The sequence below is a fragment of the Heterodontus francisci genome, chromosome 48 (assembly GCF_036365525.1).
Source record: "Heterodontus francisci isolate sHetFra1 chromosome 48, sHetFra1.hap1, whole genome shotgun sequence".
NCBI classification, from domain to species: Eukaryota; Metazoa; Chordata; class Chondrichthyes; order Heterodontiformes; family Heterodontidae; genus Heterodontus; species Heterodontus francisci.
The window spans coordinates 4,570,064-4,591,312 of NC_090418.1; the positions used below are offsets into that span (position 1 = coordinate 4,570,064).

Genomic DNA, 21,249 nt, shown 5'->3' on the forward strand with positions numbered 1-21,249 from the left:
CAGGAATGTTCCTTGCAGGATTGAGTCCATAAGACATGAAGTTGTGGAAGAGAAACATCAAAAATAGAAGGAAGCTGATTCTGCCCAGGCTCCCCCAGGTCAAGAATTCATGTGCCCCAAGTGCTCAAGAGCCTGCAGATCTAGAATTGGAATGTTTATCCACCAGCGAGCGTGCCAGCACCCACAGAGCCAAATCTTCCCTTGATCTTTGAAGAACGAGCCATCGTGATCATCATCATCCACTTTGTGCCCCATTACCCAGTTTGTCTTCCATTATTCAGTTTGATCTCTATTATCCAGCTTGACCTCCATTGAGCAGTTTATCCTCCATTATCCATTTTATCCTCCATTATCCAGCTTGACCTCCATTATCCATTTAGTTCCCCATTATCAGGTTTGTCTCCATTATCCATATTGTCCTCCATTATCCAGTTTGACCTCCATGATTCCTTTGATCTCTATTATTCATTTTGCCCTCCATTATCCAATGCCATCCATTATCAAAAAGCTGGTCAACAGCTAATGTCCAAGTTCATTTGTGTAGAATAGTTAGGCGATGCAGATAATGAAAGTGACCATTGAGCAATGTCCCAATATGAATATGTTCCTACAGTAGAGGTAGACAGAAACTGGAAAATAAAAATTGCTCTTCTATTGTGAGCCATTTCAACAATCATACATTATTTTGAAATAACTATTATTATTTCTTGATAAAGCAACAAATCCATGTCAGAATGGAGGGATCTGGGATGGAAAGGATTGCAAATGCACGGACAGCTACAGTGGAACATACTGTGAATTTGTAAAAGATAACATTGAGATTGGTGAGTTTATTTTAAGACTAATTGTACTTTTTGATGCTATTCCTTTGTGCGTTTACTCTATTGATACTATTGCTTTTCTCCATTTCACTTGATATCCTTATCTAACAAAAAGTTGTCTGTCTCAGTCTTCACGCATCCACCACCTTCTGGCAGAGAATATTCCAGATTTATATCATCCTTTTGAGAAAACGTGCATCCTGATTTCGCTCCTGAATGTCCTGGCTCTAATTTTATATTCTGGATTCTCTCATATTCCAGATTGCCCCACCAGAGGAGATAGCTCCTCTTTATCTATCCTCTAAAATCCTTTTAACATTAGAAACATCTCGATCAGATCACCCCTCAATTTTCTATACTCCAGGGAACACAAGTTTGTGCAACCTGTCCTCATAATTTAAGCTGCTAAGTCCTGGTATCATTCTGATGAAACTGCACTACACCGCCTACCAAGGCAATATATTCTTTCAGAGTTGCATTGCCCAGGAATGAACACAGTACTCCAGATAGGGTCTGACTAAGGCTTTGTATAACTGAAGCATAACTTCATCTTGTATCCAGCCACCTACACCTTCAGTACATCCTTAAAAATTGCAGAGGAAAATTAAACCAGTCCCTCAGGTTTCACGGTGAACCCTAATTTGGTGATCGGTAACAACTTTCTCAGAAACTCCTTTGCTCAGCTGGCAGTTTGACTGCTGTGTTGAAGCAGTTGCGACTTTCCCTGTGATTCCCTGCCTCCCCGTCTAGGGTATGTCTTTGGCAAGTTATTCTCAATCTTCTTTATTGACAGACTTCTGTCCTTGACCTTCAATACCTTGCATCTATTTGAATGTTACATTACTTCTACTAGCTTATCATCGATCAGGCAGTGCAGAAGGAGGCCATTCAGCTCATCGGCCCTCTGCTGGCTGTATAAAAGAGCTATCCAATTAGTCCCACTCCCTTGCTTTTTGCCTGTAGCCCTGCAATTTTGTCTTTTTCAAATATAGTGCATTCCAGATCGTAACAACTTTCTGCATAAAAAAATCTCAACTCCCCCTTGATTCTTCTGCCAATTATCTTAATCGCTGCCCGCTGGTGACTGGCTCTTCCGTCAGTTCCTTCCTGTCTACCTGATCAAAACCCTTCAAAATTTTGAACACCTCCATTAAATCTGCCCTTAACCTTCTCTGCTCCAGAGATCAATCTCAGTTTCTCTAGTCTATTCACATAACTGAAGTCCCTCATTCCCTTGTATCATACTAACTTCTACCAATTAGTTAACAGTGGGTTTCACTCTTCCATTCTTCTTAGTCTGTCTGTACACCTCTATCTTTTTCCAGCACTTTTGCAAAGATCTTTTTACACTCAACCTCTTGTTCTTCCCTTCTTGCCAACCTGGGCCTCGTTTCTCTGAGCTTAGCTAAGTATGGGGGGTGTGTCCCCATACGGAAAGAGTGTGGACTCCACACCACATACTCAGAAACTAGAGCTGAGTTTTCATTTCTCAGCAGCTTACTTTGGAGAATCAAACATAAGAGATGGGTCCTTGTGCACCAGACACCCAGCAGATCCCAAAATAATTCCTCTTCAGTTTACTGAGCCTGAATATAAAAGACTTTCAGTCCTGTAGCACCTTTGAAGATCTCAAGATGTCCCAATGTGCTTTACAGTGAACAAAGTGCTGTGAAGTGTAGTCAATCTTGTACTATACAAAAGAAAGGAGTAGGCCATTGCAGTGGCCAATATGCACTCAGCAAACACCCGTAAAGAGCAATGGGATGAATTATCAAATCATCTCTTTTAGGTGTTGGCTGAAGGATAAATTTGGACAGGACACTGGAAGAACTCCCTGGATCTTCTTCAGATGGTGTCATGGTATAGTTTGCATCCACCTGAGAGGAAAATTGGGTCATAGTTTAATATCTCATCTATAAGAAGGCACCTCCAACAGTGCAGCACTCCCTCAGTCCTGCACTAGGAGTGTTGGCATGAACTATGTGCTCAATTCTCTGGAGCAGGACTTGAAACCACAATTTTCTGACCCAGAGGTGAAGGTGCTATTACTGAACCACAGCTGACACTGTGAATGGCATATAATGACCTGGCTGAGTTTTGTCCTTTTAACTGCATTTCAACTAAGTTTCAGGTTATGAGGCAGTGTGTTGCAGCCCAACAATGACAACAGTCTAATCGTAAAACATGGTGAGGGAAACAAATTGAGCCCATGGTAAATTCGAATTTCCATAAAGTAATCTTTGCAATTGAGAACCGTGGAGGGATGGGGCAGGGAGAACTAAGCATATGTCAAAGTTCCTTTATCCCTCCAACTAACAATGCACAAAGTCATGTATCAGGTACAATAGTGTGTGAACTTCCAAAATGAGTTATGGGTTGAGCATCCTGTATTCATTCACAGTTCTCATGTCACTTTTACTGCCAGAAAATTAATGAGAATCATAGAATTTTACAGCACAGAGAGAGAGGCCATTTGGTCCATCATGGCTATGCCAGCTTTTTGAAAGATCTATCCAATGAGTCCCATTCCCCCACTCTTACCCCGATAGCCCTATACATTTTTAATTGTCAACTATATATCCAACTCTCAAAGTTACTATATAATCTCTTTCCATCACCCTTTCTGGCAGTGCATTTCAAATCATAACAATTCACTGTATCAAAAAAGAATTCTCCTTAATACCCCACTGCAGTAAAATTTTGTCTGTTGAATGATTAATGAAACTGTATTTTGATCTTTTACAGAAACTGTTGAAGCCACCATCAATGCTTCTGTCAAGATAACAAATCAGCTGTATTCTGACAAGCTGAAAGACAACAAATCAGAGGAGTTCAAAGCATTTTCGGATAACTTCGAAGAGCAGGTTGGTGCCCAGGGCTGCCCATTCCAACTGTGGTCTTCTATTAGTTCAACATTGTTTCCTTGGCTTTCATATTCACTGTTCCTGTGTGTACAACCTCATTTTGACTTTTTTTACCGCCTTTTCTGTCTATATTCTCTCAACCATTTAAGATCGTATAATTTAGCATGTACTTCCATTGACTTTTCTCTTTCAACAAGATATACTACTTCATGTTAATGGCAGCTGCCAACTATCCATCTATCCACTAACCTATCCAAGTCTTCCTGCAATCTCCTTTTATTCATTTTTCTAGTTTGCCACTAATTTTCTATTAGCATACTCCAATATTATTCCTTTTGCGCCAAGCTCCAAATAATTTATTATGAAAATAAATAAACTCCCGTTCAAAAATAATCTACTTACCCTACCTCTCTCTCGCCATCTCTCTACCAATGCAGCTCCATTTCCTTTCTTTCATATACTTTCATTTGCACTGAAATCTCTCATGTGGCGTTCTGTAAATCTACAGATATGACTTCCAACCCATGCCCGTTGTCCACAGACTGTTTCTTGAAAAAGAATTAATTAATAAGAATTAAGTATATCAGACCCAATTCAAGGTGTTGTCCACAACTAACTCATTTCTCTCGAATGTTCTGGTATTTTGGGCCCAAAATTTACTCGCAACAAGGGTAAACTGCTATGACTTGCCCCTTTCTTCAACAATGGCCTTAGGTTTGCCAACATCTCGTACTTTGGCATAATTCCTGTCCTCAAAAGTGCCCATGTCATCAGTATAGCTGGGGTACTTACTGGGTATGGGGTTATTGTTAACAAAAACGGGCCCCTTTCTAGAAAGGTGGTCCTCTTTACAACAGCTGGCTGCCTCTCACAAGAGGGGGGACTGGTGGGAATTTCAGCGTGTGACGTCATCTTTCCGTGTCCCACCTCCATCTGTGACATCAGGCTACAAGGGGCAGAGATGGGATCTTCCACTGTGGTGCCCCCAGAAACTCCAGCACACCATGAAGAGGGGGAAACCTTGCATTAATAAAAGTCCCTCCCACTCACTGCTGATCATGGCCCCGAATCCCCCACATAGATTGCGTCAATTTTTTTGGGAGGGGGGTGAGAACCATGAATTCCTCTGACCAATTATAAGCAGCCATAATATTATCTTGACTCTCTCCCTCCAATGAAATGAAATGTACATTTAAATACAGGAACATTCATAATCCTGTCTTTCTTTCTCTCTCTTCAAGATGAACATCATTTACAGAGGGATAGAGGGATACAGTGGAGTGAGGATTCTAAGCATAAGGTAATATCTTTTCAGCTTGTAGTCCCCTGGACTGCTTCAAAAGACTTGTTACCATGAATTGTACATTGTGACAACTGGTCACAGGAAAGGAAGAGCTTGTATTATCTTGCACTTCCTCAGGATGTCCCAAAGGGAGATTTTGCATTTAGAAGATTTTGTATTTAGATTACTGCAGCAGGGTTTTAACTCATGACCTTCTAACTCAGAAGGGAGAGTGCTACCCACTGAGCCAAGCTTGTTCTAAAGATAAAGGCTTAATCTTGCTTCAGCATTTCACACAGGATTGGCATGTATGCATCATTGCAGGTGTTACAGGAGTGCTGCATTGTCAGAGGTGACGAACGTCAGATGATACATCAAACCAATGCCCCTTTTGTTGCTGGATGCTGAAGAACCTGTGGCATTATTTGAAAAGGGACAGGCCATTCTCCCAGTGCCCTGGCCAAAATTCCTCTCTAAAAATCAATTTAATTGGCTGTTCATTCTGTTACTGTTTGTGGTGCTTTGTTGTATTCAAAAGGGCAACTTTTTCCCCCCCACACAACAGTCAGTGCATTCAAAACAATTCACTCCATGTGAAGCTCTTTCTGAGAGACATTGTGATCTGGAGACTTACTTGAGTTCCTACTCACCTGGGAAATGGTATTGCTTCTGAACTGGCACTGTGAAAGCTACCAGATTGTTCACTAGTGCCCTTCAGGGAAGGAAAATTACCACCTCTTCCCTGGTCTTACCTACATGCAACTCTGGTCCCACACCATGTGGTTGACTCAATGTCCTCTAAAGTGACCGAGCAAAAGCATTGACCACATTCTGAGAACAAATGAATGTAGAAAAGAAACACTTGCCTGATCAAGAATCCCCACAAACTTCATCAGGAACTGCTCTGAAGCTGATTGATTGTTGCAGAGGTGAACTCTGTCAGTTTGGCCCATGGGTTGAACTCTTGCCTCTGATGAGTGTCCAGTGCTCAAGTCGCACACCAGGGATTCAACTCTGAATCAAGGTTGACGCTCACTTGCAGTACTGAAGGAGAGCTAAAGATGTATTAATCCCAGATTCCTGGACATCAAGGATCTCATGGTACCATTGAAGGAGAACCAGAGCCTCATCCTGGACAATATTCCTTCCCTGAGACAATAAAAGAAATGTTTTTTTAACAGTTACCCAGCTGTGCCCTTCATTGTTTGTAAGCCAGATGGCTGAAATTTCATTGGGTTTAAAGCAATGTCTTTTTTGCCCCATAGGAATGGCAGCATCGTTGTTGATCATGATGTAATCATCACTGTGAGCAATTCAGAATTTTCTCCAGACTTTCTCACTGACACAGTTAAAGAAATTGAAAAGAATCTGAAAAATACAACTTGTACCAATTCAACAGGAGGTAGGAGTCAAACCTGAAGCCCCAAGTGTCTGAGCTGATGGACTTTAATCTGTGAATAAGGATCTATTCTCTCTAAACTGTGCTGTATCTGCCCTGGGAGAGTTTGATGGGACAGTAGAGAGAGCTTTACTTTGTATCTAACCCATAATGTATATACCCTGGGAGTGTTTGATGTGACAGTGTCGAGGGAGCTTTCCTCTGTAGTGAACCCATGCTGTACCTGCACTGGGTGTGTTTAATGGGACAGTGTAGAGGGAGCTCTACTCAGTATCTAACATGTGCTGTACCTGTCCTGGGAGTGTTTGATGGGGACAGTGTAGAGGGAAGCTTTCAATTGTTTCTAACCCCTGCTGTATCTGCCTGGGAGTGTTTGATGGGGCGGTGTAGAACAAGCTTTACTCTGTAACAAACCTATGTGAGACCTGCCCTGGGAGTGTTTAATAGGACAATGTAAAAGGAGATTTCTTTGGTATCTTACCTGTGCAGTACCTGAACTGAAAATGTTTGATAGCACAGAGGGAGCTTCACATTATATCTAACCCACGCTGTGCTGCTGTGGGAGTGTCTGATGGGACAGTGTAGGGAGAACTTTTCTGTGTTCCATTCCCAAGACTAAAAGTCCTTACCTTAATCAGCACCAAAATCAGAAAACTCTCAGTCAGCAGGGTTGGAGTATAAATCATCCTCAAATACATTGTGATGAGAAGTGAATTACCTAATTTTGTCTTTTAAGCTGCAGGTAACTGCACTGGATTCGAATTTGACAAATCACATGCAACGGTTGAAGAAGCAGTTGTAACTGGTAAGGGGTGCAATTTTTGTACTTTATTGTTGCAGTATTAATGCTTTTAACACCCGCGCATCAACACGAGCAGAATTTCTCACCCACAGCTGTTACAAAAATTTCTAAATTCACTTGTAACAGCCCTTCAAAACACTCCCACAGGGGATGCTGAGACCAAGTGGGCCCACATCAGAGACGCCATCTATGAGTCAGCTTTGACCACCTACGGCAAAAGTGCGAAGAGAAATGCAGACTGGTTTCAATCTCATAATGAAGAGCTGGAACCTGTCATAGCCGCTAAGCGCATTGCACTTTTGAACTACAAGAAAGCCCCCAGCGATTTAACATCCGCAGCACTTAAAGCAGCCAGAAGTACTGCACAAAGAACAGCTAGGCGTTGCGCAAACAACTACTGGCAACACCTATGCAGCCATATTCAGCTGGCCTCAGACACCGGAAACATCAGAGGAATGTATGATGGCATGAAGAGAGCTCTTGGGCCAACCATCAAGAAGATCACCCCCCTCAAATCTAAATCGGGGGACATAATCACTGACCAACGCAAACAGATGGACCGCTGGGTTGAGCACTACCTAGAACTGTACTCCAGGGAGAATGCTGTCACTGAGACTGCCCTCAATGCAGCCCAGCCTCTACCAGTCATGGATGAGCTGGACATACAGCCAACCAAATCGGAACTCAGTGATGCCATTGATTCCCTAGCCAGCGGAAAAGCCCCTGGGAAGGACAGCATTACCCCTGAAATAATCAAGAGTGCCAAGCCTGCTATACTCTCAGCACTACATGAACTGCTATGCCTGTGCTGGGACGAGGGAGCAGTACCCCAGGACATGCGCGATGCCAACATCATCACCCTCTATAAAAACAAAGGTGACCGCGGTGACTGCAACAACTACCGTGGAATCTCCCTGCTCAGCATAGTGGGGAAAGTCTTTGCTCGAGTCGCTCTGAACAGGCTCCAGAAGCTGGCCGAGCGCGTCTACCCTGAGGCACAGTGTGGCTTTCGTGCAGAGAGATCGACTATTGACATGCTGTTCTCCCTTCGTCAGATACAGGAGAAATGCCGTGAACAACAGATGCCCCTCTACATTGCTTTCATTGATCTCACCAAAGCCTTTGACCTCGTCAGCAGACGTGGTCTCTTCAGACTACTAGAAAAGATCGGATGTCCACCAAAGCTACTAAGTATCATCACCTCATTCCATGACAATATGAAAGGCACAATTCAACATGGTGGCTCCTCATCAGAGCCCTTTCCGATCCTGAGTGGTGTGAAACAGGGCTGTGTTCTCGCACCCACACTTTTTGGGATTTTCTTCTCCCTGCTGCTTTCACATGCGTTCAAATCCTCTGAAGAAGGAATTTTCCTCCACACAAGATCAGGGTGCAGGTTGTTCAACCTTGCCCGTCTAAGAGCGAAGTCCAAAGTACGGAAAGTCCTCATCAGAGAACTCCTCTTTGCTGACGATGCTGCTTTAACATCTCACACTGAAGAATGCCTGCAGAGTCTCATCGACAGGTTTGCGTCTGCTTGCAATGAATTTGGCCTAACCATCAGCCTCAAGAAAACGAACATCATGGGGCAGGATGTCAGAAATGCTCCATCCATCAATATTGGCGACCACGCTCTGGAAGTGGTTCAAGAGTTCACCTACCTAGGCTCAACTATCACCAGTAACCTGTCTCTAGATGCAGAAATCAACAAGCGCATGGGTAAGGCTTCCACTGCTATGTTCAGACTGGCCAAGAGAGTGTGGGAAAATGGCGCACTGACACGGAACACAAAAGTCCGAGTGTATCAGGCCTGTGTCCTCAGTACCTTGCTCTATGGCAGCGAGGCCTGGACAACGTATGCCAGCCAAGAGCGACGTCTCAATTCATTCCATCTTCGCTGCCTTCGGAGAATACTTGGCATCAGGTGGCAGGACTATATCTCCAACACAGAAGTCCTTGAAGCGGCCAACATCCCCAGCTTATACACACTACTGAGTCAGCGGCGCTTGAGATGGCTTGGCCATGTGAGCCGCATGGAAGATGGCAGGATCCCCAAAGACACATTGTACAGCGAGCTCGCCACTGGTATCAGACCCACCGGCCGTCCATGTCTCCGTTATAAAGACGTCTGCAAACGCGACATGAAATCGTGTGACATTGATCACAAGTCGTGGGAGTCAGTTGCCAGCATTCGCCAGAGCTGGCGGGCAGCCATAAAGACAGGGCTAAATTGTGGCGAGTCGAAGAGACTTAGTAGTTGGCAGGAAAAAAGACAGAGGCGCAAGGGGAGAGCCAACTGTGCAACAGCCCCAACAAACAAATTTCTCTGCAGCACCTGTGGAAGAGCCTGTCACTCCAGAATTGGCCTTTATAGCCACTCCAGGCGCTGCTTCACAAACCACTGACCACCTCCAGGCGCGTATCCATTGTCTCTCGAGATAAGGAGGCCCAAAAAGAAAAAAAAAAAAGAAGATTAATGCTTTGTTCCTGTTAAAAAATAACCTGTTAGGAATTTAAATGTATATTTGCAGGCATCTTTTTTAATACTTGAGACACTTTGGAGAAATTGTTTCCATTAGTGGGAGGGTTGATAAGCAGAGGATACAGATTTAAGATTATGCCAAAAGGACCTGGGGGAGAGCAGCAGAATTTATTTTTTGAGCTTTGATTTGTTATGATCTGGAATGCACTGCCTGAAAGGAGGATGGAAGCAGATTCAACAATAACTTTCAAAGCAAACTGGATAAATACCTGAAAAGGTTACGGGAAAAGAGCTGCAGAATGGAACTAATTGAATAGTTTTTTTCCAGGCGTGATGGGCCAAATAGCTTTCTTCTGTGATGTAAGTTTCCATGATGCTAAGTGTGACAGGTACATACTAGATGCAAAATGTCTATGAAATATTTAAAATCTTATGTCTGCACCTTGCTATGCACAAAACCTTACTTCCCATTGCCACGCTTTTGCCACACTCTGTACAAATGTAGATGTAGGAATTGATATCGGAAAAAGTTGATGGGGAGTGAGTGCAAGTGTACGGTTCTTGGTGTATTTCTTTCTTTTTTTTCTCTTTTGGGCCTCCTTATCTCGAGAGACAATGGATACGGGCCTGGAGGTGGTCAGTGGTTTGTGAAGCAGTGCCTGGATTGGCTATAAAGGCCAATTCTAGAGTGACAGGCTCTTCCACAGGTGCTGCAGAGAAATTTGTTTGTCGGGGTTGTTACACAGTTGGCTCTCCCCTTGCGCCTCTGTCTTTTTTCCTGCCAACTACTAAGTCTCTTCAACTCGCCACATTTTAGCCCCGACTTTATAGCTGCCCGCGAGCTCTGGCGAACGCTGGCAACTGACTCCCACGACTTGTGATCAATGTCACAGGATTTCATGTCGCGTTTGCAGACGTCTTTAAAGCGGAGACATGGACGGCCGGTGGGTCTGATACCAGTGGCGAGCTCGCTGTACAATGTGTCTTTGGGGATAATGCCATCTTCCATGCGGCTCACATGGCCAAGCCATCTCAAGCACCGCTGACTCAGTAGTGTGTACATGCTGGGGATGTTGGCCGCCTCGAGGACTTCTGTGTTGGAGATACGGTCCTGCCACCTGATGCCAATTATTCTCCGGAGGCAGCGAAGATGGAATGAATTGAGATGTCGCTCTTGGCTGATATATGTTGTCCAGGCCTCGCTGCCATACAGCAAGGTACTGAGGACACAGGCCTGATACACTCACACTTTTGTGTTCCGTGTCAGTGCGCCATTTTCCCACACTCTCTTGGCCAGTCTGGACATAGCAGTGGAAGCCTTTCCCATACGCTTGTTGATTTCTGCATCTAGAGACAGGTTACTGGTGATAGTTGAGCCTAGGTAGGTGAACTCTTGAACCACTTCCAGAGCGTGGTTGCCAATATTGATGGATGGAGCATTTCTGACGTCCTGCCCCATGATGTTCGTTTTCTTGAGGCTGATGGTTAGGCCAAATTCGTTGTAGGCAGCCGCAAACCTGTCGATGAGACTCTGCAGGCACTCTTCAGTGTGAGATGTTAAAGCAGCATCGTCAGCAAAGAGGAGTTCTCTGATGAGGACTTTCCGTACTTTGGACTTCGCTCTTAGACGGGCAAGGTTGAACAACCTGCCCCTGATCTTGTGTGGAGGAAAATTCCTTCTTCAGAGGACTTGAACGCATGTGAAAGCAGCAGGGAGAAGAAAATCCCAAAAAGTGTGGGTGCGAGAACACAGCCCTGTTTCACGCCACTCAGGATAGGAAAGGGCTCTGATGAGGAGCCACCATGTTGAATTGTGCCTTTCATATTGTCATGGAATGAGGTGATGATACTTAGTAGCTTTGGTGGGCATCCAATCTTTTCTAGTAGTCTGAAGAGACCACGTCTGCTGACGAGGTCAAAGGTTTGGTGAGATCAATAAAAGCAATGTAGAGGGGCATCTGTTGTTTGCGGCATTTCTCCTGTATCTGACGAAGGGAGAACAGCATGTCAACAGTCGATCTCTCTGCACGAAAGCCACACTGTGCCTCAGGGTAGACACGCTCGGCCAGCTTCTGGAGCCTGTTCAGAGCGACTCGAGCAAAGACTTTCCCCACTATGTTGAGCAGGGAGATTCCACGGTAGTTGTTGCAGTCACCATGGTCACCTTTGTTTTTATAGAGGGTGATGATATTGGCATCGTGCATGTCCTGTGGTACTGCTCCCTCGTCCCAGCACAGGCATAGCAGTTCATGTAGTGCTGAGAGTATAGCAGGCTTGGCACTCTTGATTATTTCAGGGGTAATGCTGTCCTTCCCAGGGGCTTTTCCGCTGGCTGGAGAATCAATGGCATCACTGAGTTCCGATTTGGTTGGCTGTATGTCCAGCTCATCCATGACTGGTAGAGGCATTGAGGGCAGTCTCAGTGACAGCATTCTCCTTGGAGTACAGTTCTAGCTAGTGCTCAACCCAGAGGTCCATTTGTTTGTGTTGGTCAGTGATTATGTCCCCTGATTTAGATTTGAGGGGGGTGATCTTCTTGATGGTTGGCCCAAGAGCTCTCTTCATGCCATCATACATTCCTCTGATGTTTCCGGTGTCTGAGGCCAGCTGAATATGACTGCATAGGTGTTGCCAGTAGTCATTTGCGCAGCGCCTGGCTGTTCTTTGTGCAGTGCTTCTGTATTAGAGATCAATAATAACTTGTACTTTGTTACAATCAACAGATGACTGTGCTTCACTGGTTCCCAAGAATTTAAAGCAATATTATAAATTGATTTTGACTGATAACAAGGCCATATGTGCTTCAATCTGTAACGAAGCAAGAACCGACACTCTGAAATGTGGGAATGGAAAGTGTGGAATGACAAGTAATGGACCAAACTGCTAGTAAGACTGAACAATCAATTACACCTCCTTCACCATATCGTTATATATCTTTACAGCTGCAACGTAGTGCACGTCAGTGCAGTACTGAGGCAGTACTGCACTGTCAGAAGTTCCATCTTTCAGATGTGACATTAAACTGAGGACCCATCTGCCCTCTCGGGTGGATTTAAAATATCCCATTAGACTATTTCTTACAAGAAGAGGTGTTCGGGGCCAATATTTATTCCACAGCGAGCATCATTAATACAGGTTTTCTGGTCGTTATTTTATTGCTGCCCGTGGGATCTTACTGTGCACAAATTAGCTGCTGTATTTCCTAAATCACAACAACAACTGCACTTCAAAATATTTCATTGGCTTTAAAGCACTTTGGGATGTCCTTAGGCTGTGAAAGGAGGCACTATAGAATCTAAGTGTTTCTATATATTATCATATTAGCCTCTAACTGACAATTAACTGAACAGTTAGCCCCTAACTGAACCATTGCACCAACAACAACTTGTATTACTATGCTGCCTTTAATGTAATGTTATGACCGTGGCAGGAGGAGTGCACTGTTAATTCAGTCCCACTTCTCCACAGATCACAACATATATTTAAATTTTTCCCCACTTACCGAAACAGTCAGTCATATACTCCCTATTTTCCCCCAGAATAAAGCACAGCAACCAGGTTTCTTTATTGAACAACAAAACTATCTACTTATTCTAAACCAAGTCTTAACCAATTATAAAGTAGATCATACACACAAATTGAAATTTTAAAGCCTCTTATTTATCCTAGTCCTCACACACACACACACACACACACACACACAACCATGTAACTGGGAAAAATAAAAAAAGGAATTTTTGTTTACAGCCGTTACAAAGAAATAGAAGGAATAAAAAACTTGTTTAGCCATTGCTCGGGTTACTGCACATGAAGGAAAAATTCCTGGAACCTTATCTTGTAACTAACTGTTCTGTCTCTTTAACTTCACTTGGTTTCTCTATGACTATGGGAGAAGCTACTACTTTGCTCCAGCCAAATCATTTCCCAGGAGTAAATCAACTCTGTCTACCGGCAAACTATGGACAACTCCCACAGTTACTGGTCCAGACATTAGGTCACACTCTAGGTGCACCTGATACAAAGGTACGGGTATATACTCCCCGCCAATACCAGTCACTAAAACTTTAACATTCAGTGCGCTCTCTGGTGGAAATGTTATGCTTTTCCCCAGCAAGAGTTTGGATGAAACAAAAACAAGAAATGCTGGATTCACTCAGCAGGTCTGGCAGCATCTGTGGAAAGAGTTTGGATGACTCCTGTATCCCTAAGTATAACTATAGGTTTGCCTGCCTCACTTGAGGATAAGGAGTTAGGAACATAGGAACATAGAAAATAGGAGCAGGAGTAGGCCATTCAGCCTGCCCTGCCATTCAATATGATCATGGCTGATAATCCACTTCAATGCCATTGTCCCCACACTATCCCCATATCCCCTTATGTCATTAGTATTTAGAAATTTGTCAATCTCTGCTTTAAACATACTCAATGACTGAGTTTCCACAGCCCTCTGGGGTAGAGAATTCCAAAGATTCACAACCCTCTGAATAAAGAAGTTTCTCCTCATCTCTGTCCTAAGTGGCTTCCCCCTCATTTTGAAATTGTGTCCCCTGGTTCGAGATTCCCCAAACAGGGGAAACATCTTCGCTGCATCCACCCTGTCTATCCCTTTAAGCATTTTGTAGATTTCAATGAGATCACCTCTCATTCTTCGAAACTCTAGAGCTTCCCCAATCTGTCTTCATAGGATAGTCCCGCCATCCCGGGAACAAGTCTGGTGAATCTTCATTGCACTCCCTCTATGGCAATAATATCGTTCCTACAGTCAGGGGACCAAAACTGAACATAGTACTCCAATTGCGGTCTAACGAATGTTCTATACAATTGAAGCAAGACTTCACTACTCCTGTACTCAAATCTTCTTGCCATAAAGGCTAACATTCCATGAGCCTTCCTAATTGCTTGCTGCACCTGCATGTTAGCTTTCAGTGACTTATTGATGAGGACACCGAGGTCCCTTTGCACATCTACACTTTCTAACCTCTTACCATTTAAGAAATACTCTGCACATCTATTCCTCCTACTAAAGTGGATAACCTCACATTTTTCCACATTATATTCCATCTGCCACGTTCTTGCCCATTCACTAAGTCTGTCCAAATCCCCTTGAAGCCGCTTTGCATCTTCCTCACAACTTACATTCCCACCTAGTTTTGTGTCATCCGTGAACTTGGAAATACCATATTTGGTCCCCACACACAAATCATTTATCTATATTGTGAACGGCTGCAGCTCAAGCACTGATCCCTGCGGTAAGCCACTAGTCACAGCCTGCCAACGTGAGAATGGGAAAGGGAAATCATGCTTGACAAATCTACTAGAATTCTGCGAGGATGTAACTAGTAGAGTTGATGAGGGGGAGCCAGTGGATGTGGTTTATTTGGACTTTCAGAAAGCTTTCAACAAAGTCCCACATAAGAGTTTAGCGTGTAAAATTAAAGCGCATGGGATTGGGGTAGTGTATTGTGATGGATAGAAAATTGGTTGGCAGACAGGAAGCAAAGAGTAGAGATGAATGGGTCTTTTTACGAATGGCAGGCAGTGACTAGGGGGGTACCGCAGGGATCGGTGCTAGGACCCCAGCTATTCACAATATATATTAATGATTTAGATGAGGAACTAAATGTAATATCTCGAAATTTGCAGATGACACAAAACTGGGTGGGAGGGTGAGTTGTGAGGAGGATGCAGAGAGGCTTCGGGGTGATTTGGACAATTTGAGTGAGTGGGCAAATGAATGGCAGATGCAGTATAATGTGGATAAATGTGAGGTTATCCACTTTGGTAGCAAAAACAGGAAGGAAGATTATTATCTGAACGGCTATAAACTGAGAGAGGGGAATATGCAGCGAGACCTGGGTGTTCTCGTACACCAGTTGCTGAAGGTAAGCATGCAGGTGCAACAGGCGGTAAAAAAGGCAAATGGTATGTTGGCCTTCATAGCGAGAGGATTCGAGTACAGGAGCAGGGATGTCTTGCCACACCTGGAATATTATGTGCAGTTTTAGTCTCCTTATCTGAAGAAGGATGTTCTTTTTATAGAGGGAGTGCAATGAAGGTTTACCAGACTCATTCCTGGGATGACGGGACTGACGTATGAGGAGAGATTGAGTCGGTTAGGATTATATTCGCTGGAGTTCAGAAGAGTGAGGGGGGATCTCATAGAAACCTATAAAATTCTAACAGGACTTGACAGGGTAGATACAGGAAGGATGTTCCCGATGGTGGGGGAGTCCAGAACCAGGGGTCATAATCTAAGGATACGGGGTAAACCATTCAGGACTGAGATGAGGAGAAATTTCTTCACGCAGAGTGTGGTGAACCTGTGGAATTCGCTACCACAGAAAGCAGTTGAGGCCAAAACATTGTATGTTTTCAAGAAGGAGTTAGATATAGCTCTTGGGTTTAAAGGGATCAAAGGATATGGGGGGAAAGCAGGAACAGGTTACTGAGTTGGATGATCAGCCATGATCATAATGAATGGCGGAGCAGGCTCGAAGGGCCGAATGGCCTACTCCTGCTCCTATTTTCTATGTTTCTGTGACCTGTTTATTCCCACTCTCTGCTTTCTACCTGTTAACCAATCCTTAATCCAGTATATTACCTCCAATTCCATGTGCTTTAATTTTGCTAACCAAACTCCTGTGGGGTACTTTATCAGAAGCATTCTGAAAATCCAAGTATACCACGTCCACTGACTCCCTTTTATCAATTCTGTTCGTAACATCCTCAAAAAACTCCAATAGGTTTGTCAAACATGATTTCTCATTCATAAATCCATGTTGACTCTGCCCAATCAGATCATTATTATCCAAGTGTCCATTTATCACATCCTTTAGAACAGATTCTAGCATTTTCCCAATGACTGATGTGAGGCTAACAGGTCTGCAATTCCCTGTTTTCTCTCTCTCCCTCCCTTCTTAAGTTACTTTTCCTATCAACAAGAATTCCCTATAACTGTCAGGTATCTTATTCACAACCCCTACACTCACATTGGTTTTGGTATTTGGCTTTACAACTACAGTCAAAGCTACAGCCTGATCTGCTGTACTGTCAGTCAGGGCCGCTTTCTCTGCATTGACTTTGCATACCTCAATAAGTCCCATGGGTTTTCCTCCCAGAATTCTGCATGTAGATATCCCACCTTGTGAAAATGATAACACTTAGGCTTGCTGATCTCACCTCTGCCTTCAGCATCTTCTTTTCTGGCCTGAGGAGGGGATCCTGGGCGTTCCCAGCTGTCCCTTTTTGTCCCTGGCCACTTGCCTTCTTTTCACCCTCCCACGGTCTAGCCTTCTCGAGTTTGTGGGGCTGACGGACAAATGGTTTTGGCTTTTACACAAACTCATAATCATCCTGCTTGTCTGGTCATCAAAACTTTCTGGCCCTCTACATGAGTTCTTGGAGGGAGTGGATTTTAAAATTCTTCCAGGAGAATTAGTTCCCTAAGGTTCTCATACGTGGCTTCCATCTTTAGTTCCTGTATCCAACGATGAAAATTAATTTGCTTCATCTTCTCAAAATCTATATAAGTCTGCCCAGCCAATCTCCAGAGGTTCTGAAATTTCTGTCGGTAAGCTTCAGGGATTAACTCAGACGCAGCGAGAATAGCCTTTTTTGCCATATCATAATCTGCAGAAGCCTCCTCAGAAAGTATGGCATGAACTTCATGAGCTCTGCCCATCAACTTGCTTTGCATAAGCAGTGTCCAGCTACCCTTTGGCCATTTCATTTGTTTGGCTAACTTTTCAAAAGAAATAAAAAATGCCTCTATGTCCCTTTCCTCAAACTTAGGGAGGGCTTGCACAAATTTAAACAGCTCTCCACTGGGTCCTGGACTGGAGTCAGATCTTTCCCCATCAGAATTTTCACTGGAGTCAAGACCATTCCTTCTTCTTAGCTCCATCTTTTTAAATTCGAATTCTATTCCTTCTCTTTCACTTTCTCTTTGAAATTCAAGCTTAAGTCTTTCCAATTCTATTGCTTTTTCTTTTTCCTCTTCCTGTTGAAGTTTAAGTTTCTCCATTTCTAACTGAATTTTAGCTAATTCAACCACACTACCCTCTGATTTATGTTCTTCTTCCAATTTCAAATGTTGGACTATTACTTCAATTATCTCTGCTTTTTTAGCTTCTGGTTTTAATTCTAACCCCAATTGTGCTGCCAAATCCTTTGGTTTAATGTTGGTTAAGTTTCTCAAATCACTCAGGGATATATCCTCCTTCCCCAGCAAAGTCTCAGCAACTGCAATAGACATTCCGGTGATGCAGACTACACTCTATTACAGAAGAAACCTGGTTCTTTTAGTTTCCTTTTTCAATTATTATTGCCCCACTCACGATTGAACATCGTTGGGTTTAATCCCGACAAGAGGCTCCAATTAATATGTTATGACCGAGGCAGGAGGCGTGCACCGTTAATTCAGTCCCACTTCTCCACAGGTCACAACATATATGTATAATTTTCCCCACTTACCGAAACAGTCAATCATCAGTCAATTGGCCATTGTAAATTGCCCCTAGTGTCGGTCGGTGGCAGGAGAGCAGTGGGGATGTGGTAGGGAATATGGGATTAATGTAGGATTAGTATAAATGGCTGGTTGTTGGTCAGCACAGACTCAGTGGGCCGAAGGGCCTGTTTCAATGCTGTATCTCTATAACTCCAGTCTCAAAGTTCACCCAATTTTCATTACATTCTAAAGCTGGATGGTTACTGGAATAGTTGAATTTAGTAACATGTAGTTGGAGGATTGACATTACCTTATTGACTGGATTGCAGGCCAACTGAAAACAAGGCATTTGATTGGGTCAGACATGAGATATTGAGGAGCAAAACCCAAGTTGCCAATTCAGACCTCTTAGATTAGTGCCAACCTTTTGGGCAGCACAGTGGCGCAGTGGTTAGCACCCTTCCTCACAGCTCCAATGACCTGGGTTTGATTCTGGGTACTGCCTGCGCGGAGTTTGCAAGTTCTCCCTGTGACCGCGTGGGTTTCCGCCGGGTGCTCCGGTTTCTCCCACAGCCAAAGACTTGCAGGTTGATAGGTAAATTGGCCATTGTAAATTGCCCCTAGTGTAAGTAGGTGGTAGGGGAATTGAGGGAATGTGGTAGGAATATGGGATTAATGTAGGATTAGTATAAATGGGTGGTTGATGGTCGGCACAGACTCGGTGGGCCGAAGGGCCTGTTTCAGTGCTGTATCTCTAAAGAAATACTCTATTTTTCTCCAGAATGAAGCACAGCAACCAGGTTTCCTGAATAAACAACAAAACTATCCATTTATTATAAACCAAGAGTTCACCAATAATAAAGTAAAACATACACACAAATTGAAATATTAAAGCCCCTTATTTATCCTCGTCCTCACACACACAACCGGCTAACCGGGAAAAATAACAAAAAAGGAATTTTTGTTTAACGCTGTTACAAAGAAAAGAAGGAATTTTAAAAAATGCTTAGACTGAGAAGAAGGTATGGAAGGAAGTCCTTTGTTTCGGTGAGGTGAACCAAAGACGAATAGGTGGCTGTCAGTGGGATCTTCCTAGAACAGTTTTTTCATCGGAACAAGAGTACGCCATTCAGCCCATCGAGCCTGCTTTGCCATTCAATGCGATCATTGCTGACAATCCACTTCAATGCCATTGTCCCCACACTATCCCCATATCCCTTTCTGTCATTGTATTTAGAAATCTGTCAATCTACTCAATGACTGAGCTTCCACAGCCCTCCGGGGTAGAGATTTCCAAAAATTAAAAATGCTTTGGAGAGGGTACAGAAGAGGTTTACCAGGATGTTGTCTGGTCTGGAGGGCATTAGCTATGAGGAGAGGTTGGATAAACTCGGATTGTTTTCACTGGGATGACGGAGGTGGAGGGGCAACATGATAGAGGTTTTCAAAGTTATGAGTGGCATGGACAGAGTGGATAGGCAGAAGCTTTTTCCCAGGGTGGAAGAGTCAGTTACTAGCGGACATAGGTTTAAGGTGAGAGGGGCAAAGTTTAGAGGGGATATGCGAGGCAAGTTCTTTACACAGAGGGTGGTGAGTGCCTGGAACTTGCTGCCGGGGGAGGTGGTGGAAGCAGGAATGACAGTGACGTTTCAGAGGCATCTTGACAAATACATGGATAGGATGGGTATAAAGGTGCAGAAGGTTTTAGTTTAGACAGGCATCAAGATCGGCGCAGGCTTGGAGGGCCGAATGGCCTGTTCCTGTGCTGTTCTTTGTTCTTTGTTGTTTTTTTAAAGAAATTTCTCCTCATCTCGGTCCCCTTATTTTGAAATTGTGCCCCTAGTTCTAGACTCCCCATTCAGGGGAAACATCTTACCTGCATCTACCCTGTCAATGCTTTAAGTATTTTGTAGGTTTCAACCAGATCACCTCTCATTCTTCAAAACTCTGGAGAATACAGGCCCAGTTTCCCCAATCTCTCTTCATTGGACAGTCCCACCATCCCGAGAACAAGTCTGGTGAGCTTTCGTTGCACTCCCTCTATGGCAATAATATCCTTCCTCAGGTAAGGGGACCAAAACTGCACACAGTACTCCAGGTGAGGTCTAACCAAGGTTCTATACAATTGGAGCAAGACTTCACTACTCCTGTACTCAAATCCTCTTGTGATAAAAGCTATCATACCATTAGCCTTCCTAATTGTTAGCTGCACCTGCATGCTAGCTTTCAGTGACTTATTGACAAGGACATCCAGGTCCCTTTGCACATCTACACTTTTTAATCACTTACCATTTAAGAAATACTCTGCACATCTATTCCTCCTACCAAAGTGGATAACCTCACATTTTTCCACATTATATTCCATCTGCCATGTCCTTGCCCATTCACTAAGTGGGTCCAAATCCCCTTGAAGCCCTTTTGCATCTTCCTCACAACACACATTCCCACCTAGTTTTGTGTCATCCGCGAACTTGGAAATATTACACTAAAATAAAAGCAAAATACTGCGGATGCTGGAAATCTGAAATAAAAACAAGAAATGCTGGAATCACTCAGCAGGTCTGGCAGCATATGTGGAAAGAGAAGCAGAGTTAACGTTTCGTTTCAGTGACCCTTCATCGGAACATTCGGACTCGTGAAAGGATCGAGAATGAGAGGGCACAGATTTAAAATATTTGGCAAGAGAGGCAAAAGTGACATGAGGGAAAACTTTTTCATGCAGAGAGTGGTTAAGGTCTGGAATGTACTGCCTCAGAGTGTGGTAGAGGCAGGTTCAATACAAGCATTCAAAAGGGAATTAGACAGTTACATGAAAAGGAAGAGTGCGCAGGGTTACGGGGAGAAGGCGGGGAAATAGAACTGAGTGAATTGCTCTTTCAGAAAGCTGGCGGGAAAGCAGAGGTGGAGTCAGGCGATATGACATGGTTAAAAAAGGTGATCTTGTTGGTGGCACGGACACGCGGTTGGAACTCATCCTGGGTCAAATATGACACTGTTCAAGAGTGGTGGTGAGGTAGAGCTTGGTTGTCAGCTTTCTGTGGAAACAGACATTGTGATTCTGGATGATATCATTGAGGGGCAGTGTATAGATGAGAAATAGGAGGTAGCTAAGGATAGAACCATTAGCCTCTAACTCACCTCTCACTGAATATT

At 43.7% G+C, this 21,249-nt stretch overlaps 1 protein-coding gene across 1 annotated transcript in view; it reads left to right on the top strand.

Annotated features, from left to right (window-relative positions):
• LOC137357330 (mucin-17-like) overlaps nucleotides 1-21,249 on the top strand; it is a 55,994-nt gene that overhangs the window by 24,375 nt on the left and 10,370 nt on the right. The window contains exons 9-14 of the mRNA XM_068023584.1: nucleotides 717-824; nucleotides 3,567-3,685; nucleotides 4,927-4,985; nucleotides 6,233-6,369; nucleotides 7,103-7,171; nucleotides 12,374-12,536. Of these exons, the coding sequence (XP_067879685.1) occupies nucleotides 717-824; nucleotides 3,567-3,685; nucleotides 4,927-4,985; nucleotides 6,233-6,369; nucleotides 7,103-7,171; nucleotides 12,374-12,536 (655 nt within the window). The remainder of the gene's footprint in view (nucleotides 1-716; nucleotides 825-3,566; nucleotides 3,686-4,926; nucleotides 4,986-6,232; nucleotides 6,370-7,102; nucleotides 7,172-12,373; nucleotides 12,537-21,249) is intronic.